A 22,527-nucleotide genomic window follows, 5' to 3' on the forward strand; every position below is an offset into this window, starting at 1 on the left:
TACTATCCAATATCTAGTCCAGATTCAAATTTCTGCAACTGGCCACCAGTAATTATTTTTTCATTTATTTTTTAGATCCAGGATTGAATTTTGTTTTCATGCCTCTTGCATCTCTTAAATTTGAAATAATTCTTTTCTTTTCTTTTTTCTTTTTTTTTTTTTGAGATGGAGTCTCACTCTGTCGCCCAGGCTGGAGTGCAGTGGCGCAATCTCGGCTCACTGCCAGCTCCGCTTCCCGGGTTCACGCCATTCTCCTGCCTCAGCCTCCCCAGTAGCTGGGACTACAGGTGCCTGCCACCGCGCCCGACCTTATTTTTTTTTTTTTTAAATAATTATTTCTGGCCAGGTGCGGGGGCTCACGCCTGTAATCCCAGCACTTTGGGAGGCCGAGGCGGGTGGATCATGAGGTCGGATCACGAGGTCAGGAGATGGAGACCATCCTGGCTAACACGGTGAAACCCAGTCTCGGCGACAGAGCGAAACACCCCTCTCAATTAAAAAAAAAAAAAAAAAACCTTAAATTACATTTTAACAGTCTAGGCCAGAGGAGAATATGCCTCATTGTGGATTTATGTGCCTGCGTCTTCATGTTTAACTTGCTCAAATATCACCTATACGTCCTTTACATTTCTTCTTACATCTAGACCTTAGCATTACTGACATTCTGGGTCAGATCATTCTTTGGAGTTCAGGGATGTCCTGTGCTTTGTAGGATATTTAGCAGTATTCCTGCTGCATCCCATGAGATGCATAACAATACTCCTACCTCCTCAGATTGTGACAACCCAGACATTGCTAAATGGATTTGGGGATGTGGGGGTTAGTTTAGGATCCACTGTCCAGAAGCTTGGTTAAATTCAGGTTAAACAATTTTGGCAAGAATACTTCTTAAGTGATGTGTATGTCTAATTGCATTACATCAGTAGGCAGATTACATTAGAGTGTCCCATTATTAGTGATTCTAGCTTTGATCTCTTAAGGCAGGGTTTTTTTTTTTTTCAAGATAAGGTACATTTTCCCTTCTGTAATAAGTTATGGCTTGATACTTTGAGACCATGTGAAGATCCTGTACTCCTAGTCTTTTACCCTGTGACTTTTAGTATCTTCTGATAAATTTTCCTGAAACAATTGTGGTTGACTTGGAAAATTGTGATTTTTCTAATTCTATCATTTGTTCTGCATTTACTATCTTGTATTCCGCTGAAAGAAAAGGTTTTGTCCTCCTTCCCTTTTATTTTTCGTGGCACTCCGAAGAAATTCAATGTGTTTCATCAATTATTGTCACCATTTTTTGGATGCTCATTTGTCCCACATTTCTCCAGTAAAAATCCCATTCTTGAAGGGAATTTAGTATTTTGTGGAGTATTTTATTATTGTAAGGACCATGCAGTGGTAAATCCTTACTGAATCACATGGCATGTGAGAACAAATGGCTTTATAACCAGTGAGCAATTCTGATGATTGGGACAACTTATCATTTTCATAGTTAACAGGTTACACTAACTGCAAAATGTAAATAATTGGTAAGAGAAAATTCTAACCACCAATAAAAATTATTGGCAATTTATTTTTGAGTCATCTACTTACATTTAAAAAGGCATATCTATTCCTGGTTCCTGGATATGATGGCCGATGACTATAAATTGAAATATACCTGTAGTATACTTATCACCTAAACACTACATACTACGGCACATTGTAGCGAACAGCATGGAGCTACTTCTGATTTAAAATTATCTAAACGATATGCCTGGGAGCAAATCTCAATACATTCCATCTAAGGAAAGCATCGCGATTTTATATCTATGACTTTTGGGAAGACCAAACGGAATATCCCAGCTGAAATGAGAAAAATCTGTATTAAGGAATTTTAGCTCCACCCTGGGCAATTATCCCCTTCCTTCCGTAACTGTCAATTTCCTCCCCAATCCCAAGAGCGCCTCTGCCCAGTTCCGCAGTCTCTGCTCCAAGTCTCTTTTTGATGATGCCCTTAGAAGCAGCAGCGGCAAGCGGCGGAGCTGGGGTTAAGTTCGTAACAGTCTTCTCCCGACCTGGCAGCTGGGGACAGTACCCCTCAAAAGTCTCTTTGCCAGCCCTACTGGACGCCGCAGAAGTGAAAGACCAAGAGGGTGGAGCAATCTTTCAGGGAGCGCCTGTACCCTTCCTCCTGTTCCTCTCTGATTGGCCAGCGTGAGTCACGGACGCCCAATCGCACGGCAGCGTCCGCCGTGCCGCTCGGCGACGGCGCCGCGCATGCCCACTCAGGGACCCACCCCGCGCCCCAGCCCTCTGGAGCGCTGGCGAAGGGCACCGGCGGGGAGGCGGCTGTGGTTGCCGGACGCGGCAGTACAGAGCTAAGGTCTCAGGGCCGCGCTGGGACACGGATAGTCCCAGGGGGAGGGCAACAGGAAAAACAAGCACTGACACAACCGCCCCATTTCCCCATATTCCCTAAGAGCAGGTTTTCTTGGGCTGACCAGTCATTTTCACTGTGGTGTCCGACTTGGGCAACTCGATCTGCCCGTGGGGACTCAAGGCTGAGCTGCATTTTTTCTTTGCGTCCCGGCGGACCAAAAGGCGAGGGGAAGGGAACGAGTCTTTATAAAAAAGTAAACTTTCGTGTAGAATGGGCTGGGGACACCTCCGAGTTTGGCTTCCCGCAACGTGACCTTTTTAGCGCCATCCTGGACGCGCTCCCTCGCAGCCAACCCGTCAGTCTCCTCAGGCCTTATCCTGCCCTCTCTGAGGTGGCCGCCTGTCGGCGCTGCAAACGCCACACTTTTGCTCTACGAAGAACCTCCTCACGACTTTCCAAGGTGTGCAACTCAGAAGAGTGCCCCCCAAAACAAGTAAAAACCTTCGGGGAAGAGGCAAAGTCCCTGAGCTATCCTGACCCTAGCCGCCGGCCCGTGTTTGGTGGATCAGGTCCTGGAGCTCGGCAGCCTGGAAGCCCCACACCAGGCCGGCCCCTACGGCCGCTCAGAAAACGCGGCGAGCGGAACCCGCACGCGGAAGCGCCGGCCGCACTGAGCATGCCCAGTTGCAGAGCCGACCAGAGGAGTTTTTTCTTTTCTTTCTTTTTTTTTTTTGGGGGGGGGGTCTCAAGTAGGAGGCCTCCCCACCACCCCCACCCCAACCCCCCACCACCCCCGGCTTAAGCAGCTACCATGGCCCAGGTGGCCAACGCGGCGTTGTCCCAGGCGGGTTGGTAAGTGGCGAGTCCCGCCGGCTGCCGGGCCGCTGGCGCGGGCCGGGGCCCCGAGGAGCTTGGGTTGGGGGCGGCGGGGTACGTGTCGGGGTAGGCGGAGGCTGCTGTCCGCCCCCGGCCTCTCCCCGGGCCCTCCGGGCCGGCTCCGCCCCCGGCGCCACGCGAGCCCAGCGAGTCCCCCTGTGTCCCCTCGAGGCGGCGGCGGCAGCGGCCTGGGCCTCGGGCGGCGGGCGGCGGGCCTGGGGAGAGGCCGGGGGCCGCGAGCCGGGCGGGTGGCGGCCCAGACCCCGGCCGAGTGGAGCGCCGGAGAGGACCTGCAGCGCCTTCGCGCTGCCGCTCCGGGGAGGGGGTGTTTCTGCGGCGGGACAAGGGGAGGCGAAGGCTGGGAACGAAGTGCGGAGCAGAGGGACCAACGCGGCGGAGCCCGCGGGCCCATAGGAAGTTGAGGGCAGAGCGGCACACAGCCTGCGCTGCGGTCGGAGCCGCCTCTTCTTGCCCCTTATTTCAAAGTATAGTGTGGACCAGTGTGAAGCTGCCCTCCGCGTCACACACACAACTTCTGGAGCTAAGAATGACCGCATTGTCAACTCGTGGGGGGTGCTCGGTAGAACTTTTCTTGAAAGGATGGTGTTCTGAATTTAAGAGGCCTTTCGTGTCAAGATTTTCAGGATTTGAAAACAATACAGAATTATGTGAAGTTAGGCAGTTTCTGGAATTGCGGCCATTACGGTTGTAATCATCCGGTTTAATTCAGTAACGCTTTTCCCAGACTTGCACAGGCACATTCTGGGATGAAGGGTAGGAACGGGGATGAAAAAGATTTGCCTTGGCTCTCTGCAATTACTGCTTTGGAAGAAAGAGTGAGGCATTAAAAGACCAAACAAAACCAGGGGGAATAGTGGTAAACCGTATGTACAGAGTAACAGATGAGTGCACTGTGGAATGGGAGGGAGAGTTAATTTCCTGAAGTGGACTTGGGAAGATGGTAAGGAAAAGGCTTTCTAGCACAGAGCTGCTAGAGACTGGGAAGCGCTTATTGTTTTGCAGAACCTACACAAGATCTGTATGGTTCGTGAAAGATGTGGATTTGATTTTGTGAATAAAGTTTTTGATCAGTGGAGGGATATAATCACAACTGTGTTTTGAAGAAGCCCTTCCTGGTTTTAAAGGCCCTTGTGTTGTTAAACACCCCATTTTACAGGTGAGGAGACTGAGGCAAAGAGCTGTTAAGTAACTTTCCCGAAGTGACATAGCTAGAAAGTGGTGGAGTTGAATGTTGAGCACAGAGGGCCTGGCTCTGGTCCTGGTTCCTTTAACTCTTATGCGTTATTGTTCCTATAGTTTTTTCACAGAACAGCATTGGCGTAAAAGATTGTAGAGTTAAAAACTCACTGGCTTCAGTTTTGTTTTTGTTAAATAGGAATCTCTTCTTTTAGTTTTTTTTACCCACAGGGGTGTCCTGAATTATCTTGGGTCGCTCTTTCATTTGCCTTTCTCCCCATTTATCATTAGATTGAGCGTTGATCCTTCACACTAGTAATATTTTCATTTACAAAGTCAGTATTTTACTACTTTCCAACATGACCCCGCCTCCTCTGGAAAGATTAGTCTCATTTTTTAGGTCCCGAACACATGCTGACTTTGTTTTCTGTGGCCTCTTATGCTCTTCCAGGGCAGGGAACTGAGTCTTATTTTTCTCCTTATCTGGATTGTCAAGAAGTGCACCAGATTGTAGGTTCTTTGTAAAGTCTAATACAGTTGACCTTGGAATGCCCCTGCCAGTCAGAATTCTCCGGACAGGGCCTCTGCAGAAGCTTAGGCAGAGTCCCACCCTGCTTTGTGATATTGTTGTAAATCTTCAGCAATGTTATATTGTAGCATTTGCTACTTTGTATTGCAACTTATCTGTTTATGTTTCTCCCACCTGTCTGTGCTGCTTCTGTGTGGCAGTAACTCATAAAGGCAGTAGTAATCTGTGGGGCTAATAAGACTATCTTTCTAGGAATTGTGAGTTTCATGTAATTCCTGCTAGGTCTTGAACAGACTAGGCATGAGGATCTCCTAGGCTTTCAGGTGGCTTCGACGAAGTCTTTAATTAGGGACTTACTATGTTAAAATTTAGAATCACAAAGGTTTAAAGGCAGAAAAGAGCACTGGAAGGAAAATTTCTGACTGAAGGGCTTTCACTAGCTCATTTTAGTTCTTACATCCTGAGTTTGCTCTTATACTTGGGGTTCTCTGTTACTGTCACTGACAAACCATTTTTCTTCGTATTCAAATGTATGTGCGTAGTTACTTGTAGAAGCTAAAAAGAAACAGATGCTAAAACATGGAAACACTATTGTTAAATCTGTTCTACAGGCTTTACCTAAAATAGCAGATTAGGGAAATATTTAGTGCTGAAAAGTTTACAATTCTGAAAATATGATCTTCAGGGGGGTACAGAAGATCTATGTAGACCAATCTGTTCAAGTTTCCATTATTTTTAAGTGCAATTTTTTTCCTTCTTAAGGTTTTAATCTTCATTAGAACCGCTGTAAAAATCAATATTTTAAAATATAGCTTCAAAAGTAGCTACCTGGCAGACTTAAAATAATTTTTTTTCTTCAATGGCCAGTAGCACACAAACGATTTGCTGATTTGAACTTAAATGTTTCAGGGTTTTCTACAGTATAGTGATTATGTTTAAATAATGCACTAAATGGTACCTTGTAAAGCTTAATTATATGAGTGGAATAACTTCATGGGGAAAAGAAATCTGACTCTGAATTTATCTAGATAACAGTATTACTCACTCTGCATTTTTGTTTTCTCTCTTCAGAGATTCATTCTCCTTTGGGATGATATCCCTGATCACTCTGAGTGGAAATACAAAATTCTACTTGTGGGAGAAAGATTTAAAAGGTTGATCTCTGGACATTTTGAATTTTTCTCTTCCATCTTCATCCTTTGTTTGTTTGTTTTTAACAGAAACATGTCACGGGGTACCTAATCAGTTGTGTTTTTGTTTTTGAAAAGGTATCTTCTGGCTGGGCATGGTGGTGGCTCATGCCTGTAATCCCAGCACTTTGGGAGGCTAAGGCGGGTGGGCAGGAGTTGGAGACCTGCCTGGCAAAAATGGTGAAACCCCATTTCTACTAAAAATACAAAAAAATTAGCCAGGCGTGGTGGCAGTCTCCTGTAATCCCAGCTACTTGGTGAGGCTGAGGCATGAGAATCGCTTGAACCCAGGAGGCGGAAGTTGCAGTGAGTCGAGATTGCACCGTTGCACTCCAGCCTGGGCAACAGAGCAAGACTCTGTCTCAAAAAAAAAAAAAAAAAAAAAAGAGTATCTTCCGTGGAATCAGTGTTGCATAGCTTTAACTCTCTCTTTGTACATATGAGAAAACTGAAGCACAGAGTTTTCAATAATTTGCTCAGTTATAAATGGCAGAACCAAGAATAGAGCCCAGATGTCTAGAGTAAAGATTCAGTACTCATTTCCACCAAAAATTAACAGAAGTGACCACATCTAATTTAAATTATTGATCAAAAGTGACACATTTTAAAATTGAAAATTGGGTTGAAGCATTTTGTGGTGTGTAAATTTACTTTCCTAGTCGAGGAAAGATAAAGGGCCTATTCTGAGGGGTGATCCTGTTAGAATCAAATAAATCTTTGCCTTGCAGTGAATCAACTAATTGCGTACTAGGCTTATCTGAAAATCTGGTACATTCTGTATTTTTTGAGGTTTAAGAATACAGTTGGCCCTCCATATCTGTGGGTTCTGCATCCTTGGATTCAACCAGTCATAAAATATTTGGAAAAATAAAAAAAAATACAACAACAAAAATCATATGACTAAAAAATAAAATACAACTTTACATAGCACTTACACTGTATTAGGTATTTTAAGTAGTCTAGAGATGATTTCAAGTATACAGGAGAACGTGTGTAGGTTGTATGCAAATACTGTACTACACTATTTTGTGTCAGGGATTTGAGCATCAGTAGTCTTTGTTATCTGTGGGGGCCCTGGGACTGATCCCTTATGGATACTGGGGGATGACTATATCTGAAAAAGTGGGACACTATGTTGTGTGTCTTTGCGTCTTTTACCCAGTAGTTTGAGTTGAAGACCCTTTAAGGTAGCATATGAAATAGCATTTCCATTTTGTTCTGAAAGAACATGTAGTCTTAGGAAGCCCAGGTTTCTGACACCCAGGGGTTAGCCATGGAGTTCTCCAGGTTTTGTTTTGTTTGTTTGTTTTGAGGGCAGAGATGGGATGGAGAGGATAAACAAAGGTCTCGTTTTAACCCCTTTGGGGTTATCTCCATTTGATTATTGGTGCTATCACCATGCTGACATCCTCTGGCCCAAGTGCATACATAACTCCTTTCCCTTCGTTTCACCTTTGAACAACTAAGAAAGGCTACAGTTTATTAAGGTCTTTATCAAAATGTAGAACTAGAAAACAACCACGAGATAAATAGAAAAAATAAGAAGCATGATGACAGTACAGGTTATAAAGTGATCATTGTGCTGTTGTATTCAAGGGCCCACTCTATTCCACATTACTTTGAAGATAGCTACTACAAAGAGGTGGAACAACGTCAGGATATTTTGCTGGAATTTCTAATTCCTGGTTTTTGACCTGTCCACAGATGAAGGGCTTCTTTTCATATTCCATTACATAGAGGCTTCTTCTCAGACACATTAATGACCATGACTAAGAAACTCAGATGCCCAGCCTGCAGCCACTGCTGTGCCTTTGTTTGTTCGGTTCTAGTTTTCTTAGCGACACACCTTTTTTCCAGGAGATTACTGGTGAATGATCTCACTCTTCAGATGAGAAACATTGTGTAGCAGCATCAGTACAACCTCTGCAGTAGCAGCAATATAATTGTACCTTCTTATACTAGTGGTAATAGACATAAAATATGAGTTTATGCATATAATAAGAGGGTAGTAGAAGTTTTGCTCCCTCACTATTCCAATACATCTCTTAGAAATAGGTAAATATTTGTAAAGAATATTGGTCGTTCTTTGTAAGGTTTAATATTAAGTGCAGGGTTTTTAAAATCTAGAATTATGATATACCTTTAATTATCATACTTCATAGCCTTTAAAGTAAGTCATATGTATAAGACAGGCAGATGTAAATAGCTTGGTATACTCTTTTGGAAAGGATTTGAATCATTAAAACATTTTTTTAGATGCTGAAGAACATTAGAGGAAACCAACTTTTTTTTTTTTTTTTTTTTTGAGACAGAGTTTCACTCTTGTTGCCCAGGCTAGAGTACAATGGCACGATCTTGGCTCATTGCAACCTCCACTTCCCAGGTTCAAGCAGTTCTCCTGCTTCAGCCTCCCAAGTAGGTAGGATTACAGGCATGTGCCACCACACCTGGCTAACCAATTGCTTTTTAATCAGATTTTAGTGGAGCTTGTTGGAGACATCTTCCTATTTTGAAATATTTTCTATTTCTTTAATGGACATTTGTAGCTATCTCTTTGGCTTATATTGTTTGTGAAATTAAAATGTTCAAAGGTAATAAGCCTTGTTGACTTTCTGTCTCAAAATATGTTACACATTGCTTTACAGCTTCTACTGATACCGTAAACTATGAAAAATGACTGGATATTCTGTTGAATTGTGCAAATGTTCAGGTTTCAAGGTGCTGTTTGCAGTGATTTTTTTTTTTGGTGACTAACCTATAAATCTAGTTTCAACTGCTTGTAGACTTGACTGCCTTAAGCATAAAGGGGGAATAAAAAGAAACTTGCTACCTCAGCAGGTTGAAAATAATTTTCTCCTTTCATACAGCAGCATTTGCTAAATCAACTAAAAATTTCATAGTAACATTTTAAGAACCATAAAAATATGACTATATCAACTTTTTTGGCTTATGTTTTCTCCTTTTGACAAAAGAATATTGACATTTTGACTTATCATGTTTCAGTTAAGTGCCATCAGTCTAGAAATTCATTCTTTCTGAAAGGTCTAGGATATAGAAGTAGCTGAAGAACAGTATTGCCAGATAAATTTTGGAAGGAGACTACTGAATGCCCAGAAATTTTCATGTAAAAATTTAAGAAACACTTGTGAAGTCATAGCACAACAAAGAAAAGCAAACAAGATGGGGCAAAAATGTATGGTAGTAATGTAAAGTATTAAGAAGGGTGTGAAATCAAAGACACTGATAGCAGAAAGGAAACAGGTTGGTGATGGACAAAAGGAGGAAAGAACTGCATGGTGCTCTAGGGCTAGACAGAGAGCCTGTATGTACCATAGCACTGGAACCCCATCAGGTTTCACGTCTCTATTAGATGGGTGCAAGTGTGTATATGTACTTCTCACATGTAGTACAACTTTATGCCCTTAAAAGTAGAGGCAAATAGCAGTATAGTGCTCTTGAATTATAATATATTTACGATAATAAGTAAGGCATATACAGAGAAATATGTAACTCTATACAATAATATGTGCACTGAAATACATTTAGTAAATATTTATATCTCCTGTATACCATGCACTGTGTTTGTTGCTGAGATATTATGTACAAGACAGGCAGAATTTAAACATGATATACACTGGTGTTTTACTTGCAAGATTTTGTTAAAACACATCTGAGAGCAATTAACCCAGACTTGGGAAGGTTGGAAGGCTTTCCAGTACTGATGATGGATAAGCAAGGTTTTTGTATATGTCTTCTTTAAATATCATGTCTTCTGCTCTTTGTCTAAGGAAAAAACAAGGCACTGTATATGTCTTCTTTAAATATTGTGTCTTCTGGTATTTGGCTAAGGAAAAAACAAGGCACATTCATCAATGCACTCATTCAACAAATCATTCTTTTTTGTTGTTGTTGGTTTGTTTGCTTTTTGAGACAGAGTCTCACTTTCTTGCCCAGGCTGGAGTGCAGTGGCATAATCTTGGCTCACTGTAACCTTCACCTCCCAGGTTCAAGAGATTCTCCTGCCTCAGCCTCCTGAGTAGCTGAGATTATAGGTGCCCACCAGCACACCCAGCTAATTTTTGTATTCTTAGTTGATATGGTTTGGTTCTGCATCCTCACCCAGATCTCATCTTGTAGCTCCCATAATTTCCACGTGTTGTGGGAAGGACTCGGTGGGAGGTGATTGAATTAATGGGGACGGGTCGGGTCTTTCCCACGCTGTTCTCATGATAGTGAATGGGTCTCACGAGATCTGATGGTTTTAAAAATGGGAGTTGCCCTGCACAAGCTCTCTTTTTGCCTGCTGCCATCCACATAAGATGTGACTTGCCCCTCTTTGCCTTCTGCCATGATTGTGAGACCTCCCCAGCCATGTGGAACTGTTAAGTCCAATAAATGTCTTTCTTTTGTAAATTGCCCAGTCTCAGGTATGTCTTTATTAGCAGCATGAAAAAGGACTAGTAGAGACAGAGTTTCACTGTGTTGGCCAGGCTGGTCTTGAACTCCTGACCTCAAGTGATCCACCTGTCCCGGCCTCCCAGAGTCCTGGGATTACAGATGTGAGCCACAGTGTCCAGCCTCAACAAATAATTCTTAAACACCATATTGTGGCAGGCACTTTCTTAGTACAGTCAGATATAGTCTTATAGGGGGAAAAAACATTAATTACATATTTAAACATGCTGCATCTATAAAAAATACTAGAGAGGAGAAGAGACATCATTCCAAATGCACGTACTAAGGGGGAATTAGTCTTTTCATGGTGGTCAGAGAATAGCAGAATTACTAAAGGGGAATTTTAGCCTTTTCATGGTGGTCAGCGAATGCTACCCTGAGATCTGGAGAATGAGTGTTAACTGACAAAGTAAGGGGAGCACAGCATCTACAAAAGTCATGGGGCACTAGGGAGCATGGTGAATACAAACATCTGAATGACCTGGGTGACTAGAGGGCAAGACAGAGGGACAGTGTTGTGAGATGGAGTTAGGAGCTACTTAGGGACAGGTCACATAGCTTGGACCTTGTTGGCCATGTTAGGATTTATTTTTATTTTGAAAGTAATAGGAATCAGTTGAAGAGTTTTAATCATGATGTGAGGATTATGGTGTGGATAACATCATGGTTTTGAAGTATGCTTGGGCTGAAGAAAATGGAGCAGGGCAGGACTATTAAATAGATGGCGATGGTTGAGATAAAGAGCAGCAGATTGATTTGATAGATATTTGGAAGGTAAATGGACAGGACTTTCTGACGGATTGGACATGAATGTGACAGAGGAGTTGTCAAAGGCTTGATTTCTAGGTTTTGGGCTTGTATCCTCAAATCAATTACAATTCAGTTAGGTAGGGACTCTTAGAAGATGGTCATATTTTTGGGGGTTGGGTCGGTCATGAGTTAAGTTGGTCATTACTTGAGTGTGAGATCCCTTTAAGTCATCTAAAATAAGATGTCAGGCATTAGGAAATACCAGTCTTGCACTCAGAAGAGAAGACTGGTCTACAGATAAATCTGGAGTCATTCCAGGATAGGTGGTGATTGAAATGGTATATTGATAAGATCATCTAAGGCTGCAGCTGTCCGGTATGGTGGACATTAGTCACATGGCTGCTGATCACTTGATATGTGTCTAGTCTAAATTCAGATGTGCTACAAATGTAAAATACACAGTGAATTTGGAAGACGGTACTAAAAATGAGTGTAGGGATCTCAGTAATTTTTATATTGATCATACTTTAAAATATATTTTGTTAAAATAGTTACTAAATTAATTTCACCTGTTTTTACTTTTTAAAATATGGCTACAAGACAATTTAAAATTACATATGTGGACATTATATTTGTTGGACAGTACTGATGTAAGAACCAAGCTTTGAGTAAGAGGCTGGGTTCAAGTACTGAGAAATTTTAGCATTTTTAGAGGAGAATTAACCTTTAAGGAGCTGCTAGTCAGGCGAAAAAGCTTTAGAATTCATTATAAATTCATTGAGTTTTTCTAAGAAGAGAAAATGGATATATCTTTTAGAGTTCTTTGATAAGACTATTTGATATGGTCAGTATTAGTTTGTTGACTTGCTGATATTGGAGACTCAGAGCAGCTTTTAAAACATTCTTTATAAATTTAGATATCTGAAAGTCTTTTAAAAAATTTCCCACAATCTTTCTCCAGATTCCTCTAAATATATAAAATGCAAGTAAAATTTAGCTGCAGCTTTTCAGAAGGCAGTCTGTCATGGATATTACATGAAGATGTTAATGAAAATTTTTTATTTTACTAAATTTCTAAGTGGGACCATGAAGAGTTTGAAAATTAATAAAGGTGGATTTTGTAAAATACCTAAGGTGAAACAATAAATGTAAGTATTGATGGAAAAACTTGCTGAATAAATTAAGCCAGTATTTTATAATGAATTTGGAATTGACTCAGTTCAAGCTTTGTTTTGAGAGAGAAATAGGGACATATGTTAAGTTTAAGTGTCCGTAACGTTGATAGTTTGATTGATGCCTTATGACTTTGTCAGCTTCTGTAAGGGAAAGATCAAGTCTTTTCATGTTTTTGTAGTATTCCAAGCATTTAGCAGGATGTAAGTTGCACAGTAGACACTTAAATACTTGTGGAATGAATGTTACTCTCATCTTAATTGGTCTTGGTATCATTCATCATTTTGCTTTTGTGTCCTCAAGGGACATGAAACTTCAAGCTTTTTGTAGAGTAGAAAATTGTGATTTCTGAAATGAATGTTGTGAAATTTAAACAAAGTGTTATGAAAAATGTGATCTCCTCAGAAATGCAGGAAATAGCCTTACGAAAGCTTTCTCTATTTGTTGATATTTTCTACCTTGTTTATAGAATTCAACTGTTAAGAGATATAACTAGTGATAATGTAGATAATACACTTAAAGGTATATGTCTGTATTTAGTTAGAAGAAAATTTTGAAATATGTTGATTGCATTTCTTTGGCTGAGACAACCAACTGTCTCTTTAGGGTCCTTGAAATGTTCTCTCTCATGGTAATATTAGTAGAAACTGTTTTCAGAACTATTTCATTCACATTTGATGTTTTATGAGATAGCAACAAGTTCATTTTGATATTTCAGAATTGCTTATAGGTTAGTACTTCAGTGATATGGTGCAGCTGTGTCCCCACCCAAATCTCAACTTGAATTGTTTCTCCCAGAATTCCCATGTGTTTTGGGAGGGATCCAGCGGGAGGTAATTGAATCACGAGGGCTGGTCTTTTCCCGTGCTATTCTCATGATGGTGAATAAGTCTCGTGAGATCTGATGGGTTTATGAGGGGTTTCCGCTTTTGCTTCTTCCTCATTTTCTCTTGCCACCACCATGTAAGAAGTGCCTTTCACTTCCTGCCGTGATTCTGAGGCCTCCCCAGCCATGTGGAACTGTAAGTCCAATTAAACCTCTTTTTCTTTCCAGTCCCAGGTATGTCTTTATCACCAGCATGAAAAAGAACTAATATAGTTAATTAGTACCAGTAGAGTGGGGCGTTGCTGAAAAGATACCCAAAAATGTGGAAGCAGCTTTGGAACTGGGTAAAAGGCAGAGGCTGGAACAGTTTGGAGGACTCAGAAGAAGAAAGGAAAATGTGAGAAAGTTTGGAACTTCCTAGAGACTTGTTGAATAGCTTTGCCCAAAATGCTGATAGTGATATGGACAATAAGATCCAGGCTGAGGTGGTCTCAGGTGGAGATGAGGAACTTGTTGGGAGCTGGAGCAAAGGTGACTCTTGTTATGTTTTAGCAAGGAGACTGGCAGCATTTTGCCCCTGCCCTAGAGATTTGTGGAACTTTGCACTTGAGAGAGATGATCTAAGGTATCTAGCAGAATAAATTTTTAAGCAGCAGAGCATTAAAAAAATGACTTGGGTGCTGTTAAAAGCATTCCATTTTAAAAGGGAAACAGAGCACAAAAGTTTGGAAAATTTGCAGCATGACTATGTGATAGAAAAGAAAAACCCATTTTCTGGGGAGAAATTCAAGCCAGCTGCAGAAATGTGTGTAAGTAGCAAGGATCCTAATGTTAAACCCCAAGACCGTGGAGAAAATGTCTCCAGGCCATGTCAGAGACCTTCACAGTAGCCCCTCTCATCACAGGCCTGGAGGTCCAGGGTGAACAAGTGGTTTCGTGGGCTGGGCCCAGGGTCTCTGTGCTGTGTGCGGCTTAGGGACTTGGTGCCTTCTGTCCCAGCCACTCCAGCCATGGCTGAAAGGGGCCAACATACAGCTTGGGCTGTGGCTTCAGAGGGTGGAAGCCCCAAGCCTTGGCAGCTTCCATGTGGTGGTGAGCCTGTGGGGGCACAGAAGTCAAGAATTGAGGTTTGAGAATCTCCGCCTAGATTTCAGAGGATGTATGGAAATGCCTGGATGCCCAGGCAAAAGTTTGCTGCTAGGATAGAGCCCTCATGGAGAACCTCTGTTAGGGCAGTGTGGAAGGGAAATGTGGGGTTGGAGCCCCCACACAGAGTCCCTACTGGGGCATTGCCTAGTACAGCTGTGAGAAGAAGGCCACCGTCCTCCAGACTTCAGAATGGTAGATCCACTGACAGCTTGCACCGTGTGCCTGGAAAAGCTGCAGGCATTCAACACCAGCCCGTGAAAGCAGCTGGAACGGAGCTATACCCTGCATAGCCACAAGTGCAAAGCTGCCTAAGACCATGGGAACCCACCTCTTGCATCAGTGTGACCTGGATGTGAGACCTGGAGTCAAAAGAGATCATTTTGGAGCTTTAAAATTTGACTGTCCCACTGGATTTCAGACTTGCATGGTCCCTGTAACCCCTTTGTTTTGGCCAACCTCACCCATTTGGAACAGCTATATTTATCCAATACCTGTACCTGCCTTGTCTCTAGGAAGTAACTAGCTTGCTTTTGATCGTACAGGCTCATAGGTGGAAGGGACTTGCCTTGTCTCAGATGAGACTTTGGACTGTGGACTTTAGGTTAATGCTGAAATGAGTTAAGACTTTGGTGGACTGTTGGGAAGGCATGATTGGTTTTGAAATGTGAGGACATGAGATTTGGAATGATAGGGTTTGGCTGTGTCTCCACCCAAACATCTACTCCCAGAATTGTATCTCCCAGAATTCCCATGTGTTCCTGTTATGGGAGGGACCCAGGGGGAGGTAGTTGAGTCATGGGGGCCAGTCTTTCCTTTGCTAGTCTCATGATCATAAGTCTCACAAGATCTGATGGGTTTATCAAGGGTTTCCACTTTTGCTTCTTCCACATTTTTTCTCTTGCCACCGCCATGAAAGAAGTGTCTTTCACCTCCCGCCATGATTCTGAGGCCTCCCCAGTCATGTGGAACTGTAAGTCCTGTTAAACCTCTTTTTCTTCCTAGTCTCGGGTATGCCTTTATCAGTAGCATTAAAATGGTCTGGTACATTCAGTTAGAAAGGAGTTAAGATGATAAGATTATATTTCATGCTAGGGCCTTTAATGAGGCAAAGAAGTAGGAATCTAGGTATCTTGTAGTCTAAGTTGTCATAGAGTTCAAGTCCCCTGGGATTTTACCTGAGGACTCTGCTAAACAGTTTACTCTTTTGTTTCTTGCAATTGTGAGCACCAAAAAGGTGTGTATGTGTTACTGTTAGGACATAAAGCATGTAAAATGGGCTCCTCAGTATCCTTGCTCGGTTCAGTGTACTCAGAATGGCAAGTACTGGCAACCCTTTGTGTCTGTGCTGAGAGTGCGAGTTGATATTCAGGGGCCTCTACTCTTAGTAATTGGCGACTACCTTTTTTCTAGGCTGCCTGCTGATTCCCTTAGTATGTTCTAATTTAAGTAATAATGAGATTTCTCAGGATTGTGTTGATTTGACTTCTTTCCTCAGTTTTGCTTCTTGGGGATGGATAGGGTAGGGTTAGTTCTCAGGCTGCATGAGAATCTTCTTTGGTTGCTACATTTGGGAGTTGTACAAGAGCTGGATGTATATTTTCCCTTATTTTGGTTGTTGCTGATAAATTTTTTGACTGCTTTTTCTGGTTGTGGATTTTTTTCCTTTGATTTTTATGTTATTTCCCTGTTTAATTAATTACTCATTCATCAAAAGTCTTTATAAACATATTAATTAGATGTTTCCCTGGTAAAGTTGATACATAATGAAAGTTTTTATATGCGTATATTAAAAACATAATGGCTGTACAATACCATGAAATTTCTTTTTTTTTTTTTTTTTTTTTGAGACGGAGTCTCGCTCTGTCGCCCAGGCTGGAGTGCTGTGGCCGGATCTCAGCTCACTGCAAGCTCCGCCTCCCGGGTTCCCGCCATTCTCCTGCCTCAGCCTCCCGAGTAGCTGGGACTACAGGCGCCCGCCACCTCACCCGGCTAGTTTTTTGTATTTTTTAGTAGAGACGGGGTTTCACCGTGTTAGCCAGGATGGTCTCGATCTCCTGACCTCGTGATCCACCCGTCTCGGCCTCCCAAAGTGCTGGGATTACAGGCTTGAGCCACCGCGCCCGGCCTAATACCATGAAGTTTCAATGACCATTTTTGTGCCTGTGTTTACATTGTTGTTAGTGCAAAATGACCCCCCAAAATAACACTTAACTTTGTTAATAAACATATCTAGCTGCTCTTTGCAACATAGACACCTGCCATAGTACTCATTAAATTTTCTACTAGTTATAAAGACTTATTTAGCTGTGATAGTTCACAATTAAAAGACACCCTCATATAATTAGATGTAGTTTCTTAACAAATTGAGAGTTTAACAAGTTGAAATTTTGATTTGGTATCATGAAAAAAAGAGTGCAGTGTAGTGGTATATACTTTTACAGTTACAGGGTCATGAGAATGGACTTAATAATACATGACAGAAATTATGGTATGCCTACTGAAATTTGATTAGCTTGAAAGTGCAACAGAGCCTTGACATTTTTACCAGTTTCTACTTATGTGAATAAGCATTTATTTTGATATTATTTTAAGCAAAATGCAAAAGCAGATTAAATACCAAACTAGCCTGAGCTACATTTTTCTAATGCTTAAAAAAAAAATGCTCTGCATTAATTAGGTTGAAGGCTAGGCTGATGTAAGAGAAGCCTGAAGAACATAGGTTTTTTTTTTGTTTTTCTTTTTTTTTTTGGTCACAGAACAATCCAGAATAGTTAGACAGTTCTGCTTTGTGCTGTCATTTAAGGACCCAGGTTCCTTTCATCTTATTGCTTTGATGTCCCCTCACCCCTTGCTACTCCAAGTGTGGTCCACAGACCAGCAGCATTGACATCACCTGGTAGCTTGTTAGAAGTGTAGAATCTCAAACCTCACCAGCATCTTAATTTTAATAAGATTCTTTAATTAAAGAATCTTATTGCACATTAAGGTGATTCTTTTGCACATTAAGGTTTGAGGAGCAGCACTCTAGTGTATTGTCATTGTTTTCATGGTCATAGCAGAGTAGCTGTCACATTTGGGTTTCCCTGGCTGGAATGGGAAGAACAGCAGAGAGCCATAGAGTCAGTTCCCTGATGAAGAGACATCATATCCTTGGTTTCTAAGAACTTTAATCTGACATCCACCTGAAAGGGATTCTGAGAACTGTGGCCTAGCTCACTGATTCTCAAACAATCAACTAGTTAAATCTTATAAACTGTAAAACGTTGTGGCAGTGTGAGATTGCTCCAAAAGTTTCTGTACATACCCCGTCATGTGGCAGTAACAGAGTCTGTGGGTTGACATTAATCTATAAACCACACTTGAAGTAGGTCTTATTTGACATATTTGAATTTTTCATTCAGTGATACTGTTCAACTTATGGTAAATTTGAGTGAAGTGGTGTGAGTAAATGAGGCTCTATCTTTTTGGCCTTTCATACTTTTTGATTTAGTTTACTTAATATTCTACTTTTTTAAAAATAGTATTTTTAATGATAATCTTATGTTTGTAAGGACTTTTCAGCTTGCAAAGCTCATTTCCCTACATTATATGGCATTCTATAATAATAGGTAGTATGGACTGTATTTGCTTATAAAAAGGGATTACAAGCTTTGTTGGTTTAATCATGCTGATAAGCAATTTGACATATCAAGAAATGGATGCATTTTTTAATGAAATAATGCCTTCTTTTTATGTATTTTGTAACTTTCTTATACTTTTAGTTATGAATTAATATTTGTTTTGAATTGGTGTTATGAAACTTATCTGGGCCATTATATTGGCCAACTGCTTGATGTATTTTATTATTCTTGCCTTGACATGTTTTCATGGAAAATAAAATTGAATTGGACTGTTGGTGGTCTTTTAAAATGGTTTACCTTATCACAGTAGCTTTCATTTCCTGTGTAAATTAAATTGTTTATCATTATTCGTAATGTTTTAAGCAGAAGTCTATGTAAAGTATATGATTATAGATCTTTATATATCTAAGATGTATACTTTAAAAGTGGAAAAATAGGCTCACATTTGACTGTTTTTGTTATTTTCAACTTGCTTGTTGCTGTTATGGCCTGCCTGGTATTCCCTGCAGTATCCCTGTACCCCCAGTTTTTTTTCTTTTTTGCCTAAGTACCCAATATATATGAACTAATAGGTCAACAGGAAGTTAGCTTTTGAAAATGCTGCCAAGGAATGGGCTCAAAAGCTTGAATCACTTTGTATTTGAAACTGAGATGTGTAAATTAAATGATTTTGGATAAATGTTTATATTAGAATTAATTCATTAATTATAATTAATTAGAATTTGGTCACAAAACTGAATTATTGTGAGAGATTACTGAGAAAAAGAAAAGAGTTACAGAAACACTACCGTGTACCTTTTATATTCAGTTAGATTTATGTCTGCTTGAGAAGCTGTATGGCTGGTGTTTACGAGCATGGGCTCTTGAAGACCAATTCTCCTGAGCTGAGATCAGTCCTGGTTCTGCCATAGATTAGCTATAAACTTGGGCACATTTCTTAACTGCATGCCTCAGTTTGCTTATCTATAAAATGGTGTCAGTATTGTGCCTGCTTCATAGTATTGTTAGGAGGATTAGTAAGTTAATACACACAAAGTGTTTAGAACACTGCTTGGCATATGCTGAATGCCCAGTAAATACTTAATGTTCTTGCTATTGTATGTCAAGACTGGACTCTCTTAAATTAGTGTTGCCAGTTAAATACGTTCATGTTACTTGCACATATGAATTTCTGATCTTGTGTCACCTTTGGAAAAAACTGATGCCCTTTACTCTATTTTAGATTACCTTATATAGCCTGTGAGAGTGTTACTTTGATAAAGATAAAATCTTTATATGTTATAGATTTTTAGTCTCAAATATATATATATATAATCTTACCATTAGCATTTTATAATCTTATAAATATTAGTGTCTCAAATTAAAGATAAAATGGTACAGGTAGATAGAATAGTTCATATAATATTACATTATTTCACTTGTACAGGAAGAATAGAAATTTGGGAGAGGAAACTGTCAATATTCTGTCTCTTAATATGGACATGAATTTAAGTCTCAGCTGAAGGGAGGTAATTTCATATTCTTGTTGAAATGTTGCATTAAGTATATGCCTTTTATTTTTATAAATAAGTATTTCACTTAAAGAGTAGTGTGTTGCCCTCCTCAAAAATTAAGTGTGTGGAACCAGTTGTGCTATATATAAATTTATGAGACAATGTACTTTTTTTTTTGAGTCCAAATACTTTTTTTTTTTTTTTTTGAGAGAAGGACATGTCTTTTAAGTCTAGTTTTTGAAGAAAGAAAGATTATATAGCTTTATCCTAAGGAGTTGGCAGACTATGGCCAGTGGGCCAAATCTGGCCTGCTACCAGTTTTTGTAAAGAACATTTTAGTAGAACACAGCCAGAACCACTCATACACCTACTGTCTGTGGCTGCTTTTGTGCTACAGAAGCAAAGAGTAGTTGTGACAGAAATCAAATACTGTAGGAAAGCCTGCAATATTTACTATCTGGCTCTTTACAGAAAAAGTTTGCCAATCTCTGCCCTAAGTAATTAGTAAAATAGATGTGTTAGTTCTTTATTACTTAGAAAAAACTGAAGTTGGAACAAGTAGTATATGCTACTGGTTCCAGAATTTGTCAAAAATAACTTGCCAAGAAAACCACAATCCTTGTTCTTATCCTTATTTGTAGTGACTGGTATGAATGGAGCTGCCTCATAAATTAGTAAATCCTAATTATTTGATAGGAATGTGTCAGTACTTGCAGTGGGGGCTTTCTGTCAAGTACAGAGTTATCAGGTGTTTTGAAATGGTCTACTGATTTTAATAGAACTTTCCATTATATCCTAGGGCAGATAGAAATCCTTCATTGGTTTCCATTGAGCATTCATTCCTATCACACTTGGACAACTTTTGGGTTCTGTAGAATACCTAGACAACAGACAGTGTTTTTTTTCTGTTTTTGTTTTAAAAAAATAAAATCAGTACTGCTTAAACAGAGGGAAAAGAGTGAATATGAGGTTGAAAAACCTGTTAAAACACATCAGTCTTGAGTAAAATATAGGAGGAGTTTGTTCTTAGATATCAAAATATATTTGGTAGCCAATCAGATTTAAATTAAACTGATTGGTTATCAGCATACTGATTATTTTATATAAGAAATTGAACTTATGAAAAAAAAAATTTCATGTGTTGATTTGACCAAGATTGATGTTTTATAACAGTGTTTAGGGAACTAGGCATGAAGGGCCTAATGAGATCCTGTTTTACAATAATCATTGCCATTCTCGTTCATATTTTTCCTTTTTAGATTTGTATTCTGAAACTTTGAGAATTACCAGTTCCACTATGTGGACATTCATATTAACTGGGATCCAGTGCACAATTTTCATTTTTGACATTATTCTGATTATATAATTATTTTATTATCTGATTATGTTATTCTGATTACATTACTATTTCATCAGAATCTTTACCCTTCATCCAAGCACTTTGGTGTATCAGGACTATAATTAACATATTGGTAATAAGCAAACATACTCATTTAACAAATGTAAGTGATAATAGGCAAATGCCATTATTGGGAAGCTAGGCCTTCAATCTCAGCTAACTAAACAGACCAATGCAATCTTTATAGCTCATTCACACATTTAAAGAATATGAGAATTTTGAAGAGTCCATTTATTGTTCTGTAAAACATGATTAATATCAATTTGTAAGATGTATGCAAATAAAATTGCTTTCTTTTCTCAAATGGGCAAGCTTTGTACAGATGCCTTGATGGATCTTCCGGGAACTACCATGTCCAGAGATTTATTGAGTTTTAAATAAGAGCCATAAAAATATTAGATTTGCCAGTTTTACAAAGATCATTCTGGCCTTTATTTCAAGGATAGGTGAAGAGATCAAGGCTCAGGCAAAGACAATTTAAAGAAAAACATTCTTTAGAGACAAACTTCATCAATGTATCTTTTTCTTAAAGAAAATTGAAGAAAGGGAGAACTCTGGTTGGCTCTCAGTGTCCTTGACTTGTCTCCTTCCCCTATTTAAAGATAGAATCAGTTAATAATGTTTATTAGTGTTAATGTTGGACATTTTAAAATACCCTTTGCTTAAGAATTAATAACTTCATTGGATGGCTCAAAAATTGTGTTTCGTAAGTTGATAAGATACTGATTTTTAGATTTAACATGCTACAATATCAAATCATGGCAAAAATGATCCACTTTATAATTTCACTGACTCTTTTCAATAATTAAGGTTTCTCTAAGTTTAAAGTGTAAAGATTTTTAAAGGAAGATGTGGAAGTACTCATAATATAGTTCTTAGTCTAAATTTCTAACGAGATTTTTTTTTTAACTAAGGAAGTTTTAAGAACATATTTACAAAACAGTGATTATTGAAGATAGTAGTACTTGCTCTTACCTTTCCCATGATCAGTTGAGCTGATGTGGTCAACTACTAATTCTATCCTTAGTGCTATTTCTAAAGCAGTATGTGAATGAAGCTGTATTTAAAACATTCATTTACCAAGTAGATATTTATTAAGCAAGACTTTTTCCTCCAAAATCTGGGTTTCCTTTTTTAAGAAAATATTTTATGAATGCCTTTTCTTGTTGTTGTAATGTTTAGCACATGTATGATTGTGTTCATATGCACATTTGTTTGCATTAGTCTTTATATCACTTTTCACCTCCTCACTTATACCTACTGTTTCTTTGGACTGACTGCTACAGTCTGGCTTGTGCTTCTTCCACACTGCTGAAATGCTTTTGCCAAAGTACCAGTGACCTTCCAGTTGTGAGATATCTTTCAGATCTTTCCTTGCTGGCTCTGTTACTTTGGATGGTTTATGTCTACCTTGGAATTCACTGTTAAGACCTTATAGTGTCTTAAAGTTCACTATTCCTTGTCTCCCCTAACACCGTTCTCTTCATCTTGTTCTTGTTCTCTTCATTCCTTTC

At 39.8% G+C, this 22,527-nt stretch overlaps 1 protein-coding gene across 8 annotated transcripts in view; it reads left to right on the forward strand.

The window, feature by feature from the left end:
- The first annotated feature begins 2,775 nt into the window (after nucleotides 1-2,775).
- The window catches only part of TDRD3 (tudor domain containing 3), a 198,876-nt gene continuing 179,124 nt past the window's right edge, over nucleotides 2,776-22,527 (forward strand). For 2 of the 8 annotated variants that reach the window (XM_077973771.1, XM_077973775.1), the window contains exons 1-2: nucleotides 3,029-3,208; nucleotides 8,461-8,567. Coding sequence is in view for 2 of the 8 variants with exons in the window: in XM_077973770.1 (XP_077829896.1) it covers nucleotides 8,493-8,563 (71 nt within the window). In the remaining 6 variants the exon portion in view is untranslated. Of the gene's footprint in view, nucleotides 2,817-3,028; nucleotides 3,209-8,460; nucleotides 8,568-22,527 lie in introns of those variants that run through there. The other 6 variants (XM_077973770.1, XM_077973774.1, XM_015121152.3 and 3 more) reach the window with 3 other exon arrangements.

The sequence above is a fragment of the Macaca mulatta genome, chromosome 17 (assembly GCF_049350105.2).
Source record: "Macaca mulatta isolate MMU2019108-1 chromosome 17, T2T-MMU8v2.0, whole genome shotgun sequence".
Lineage (NCBI taxonomy): Eukaryota > Metazoa > Chordata > Mammalia > Primates > Cercopithecidae > Macaca > Macaca mulatta.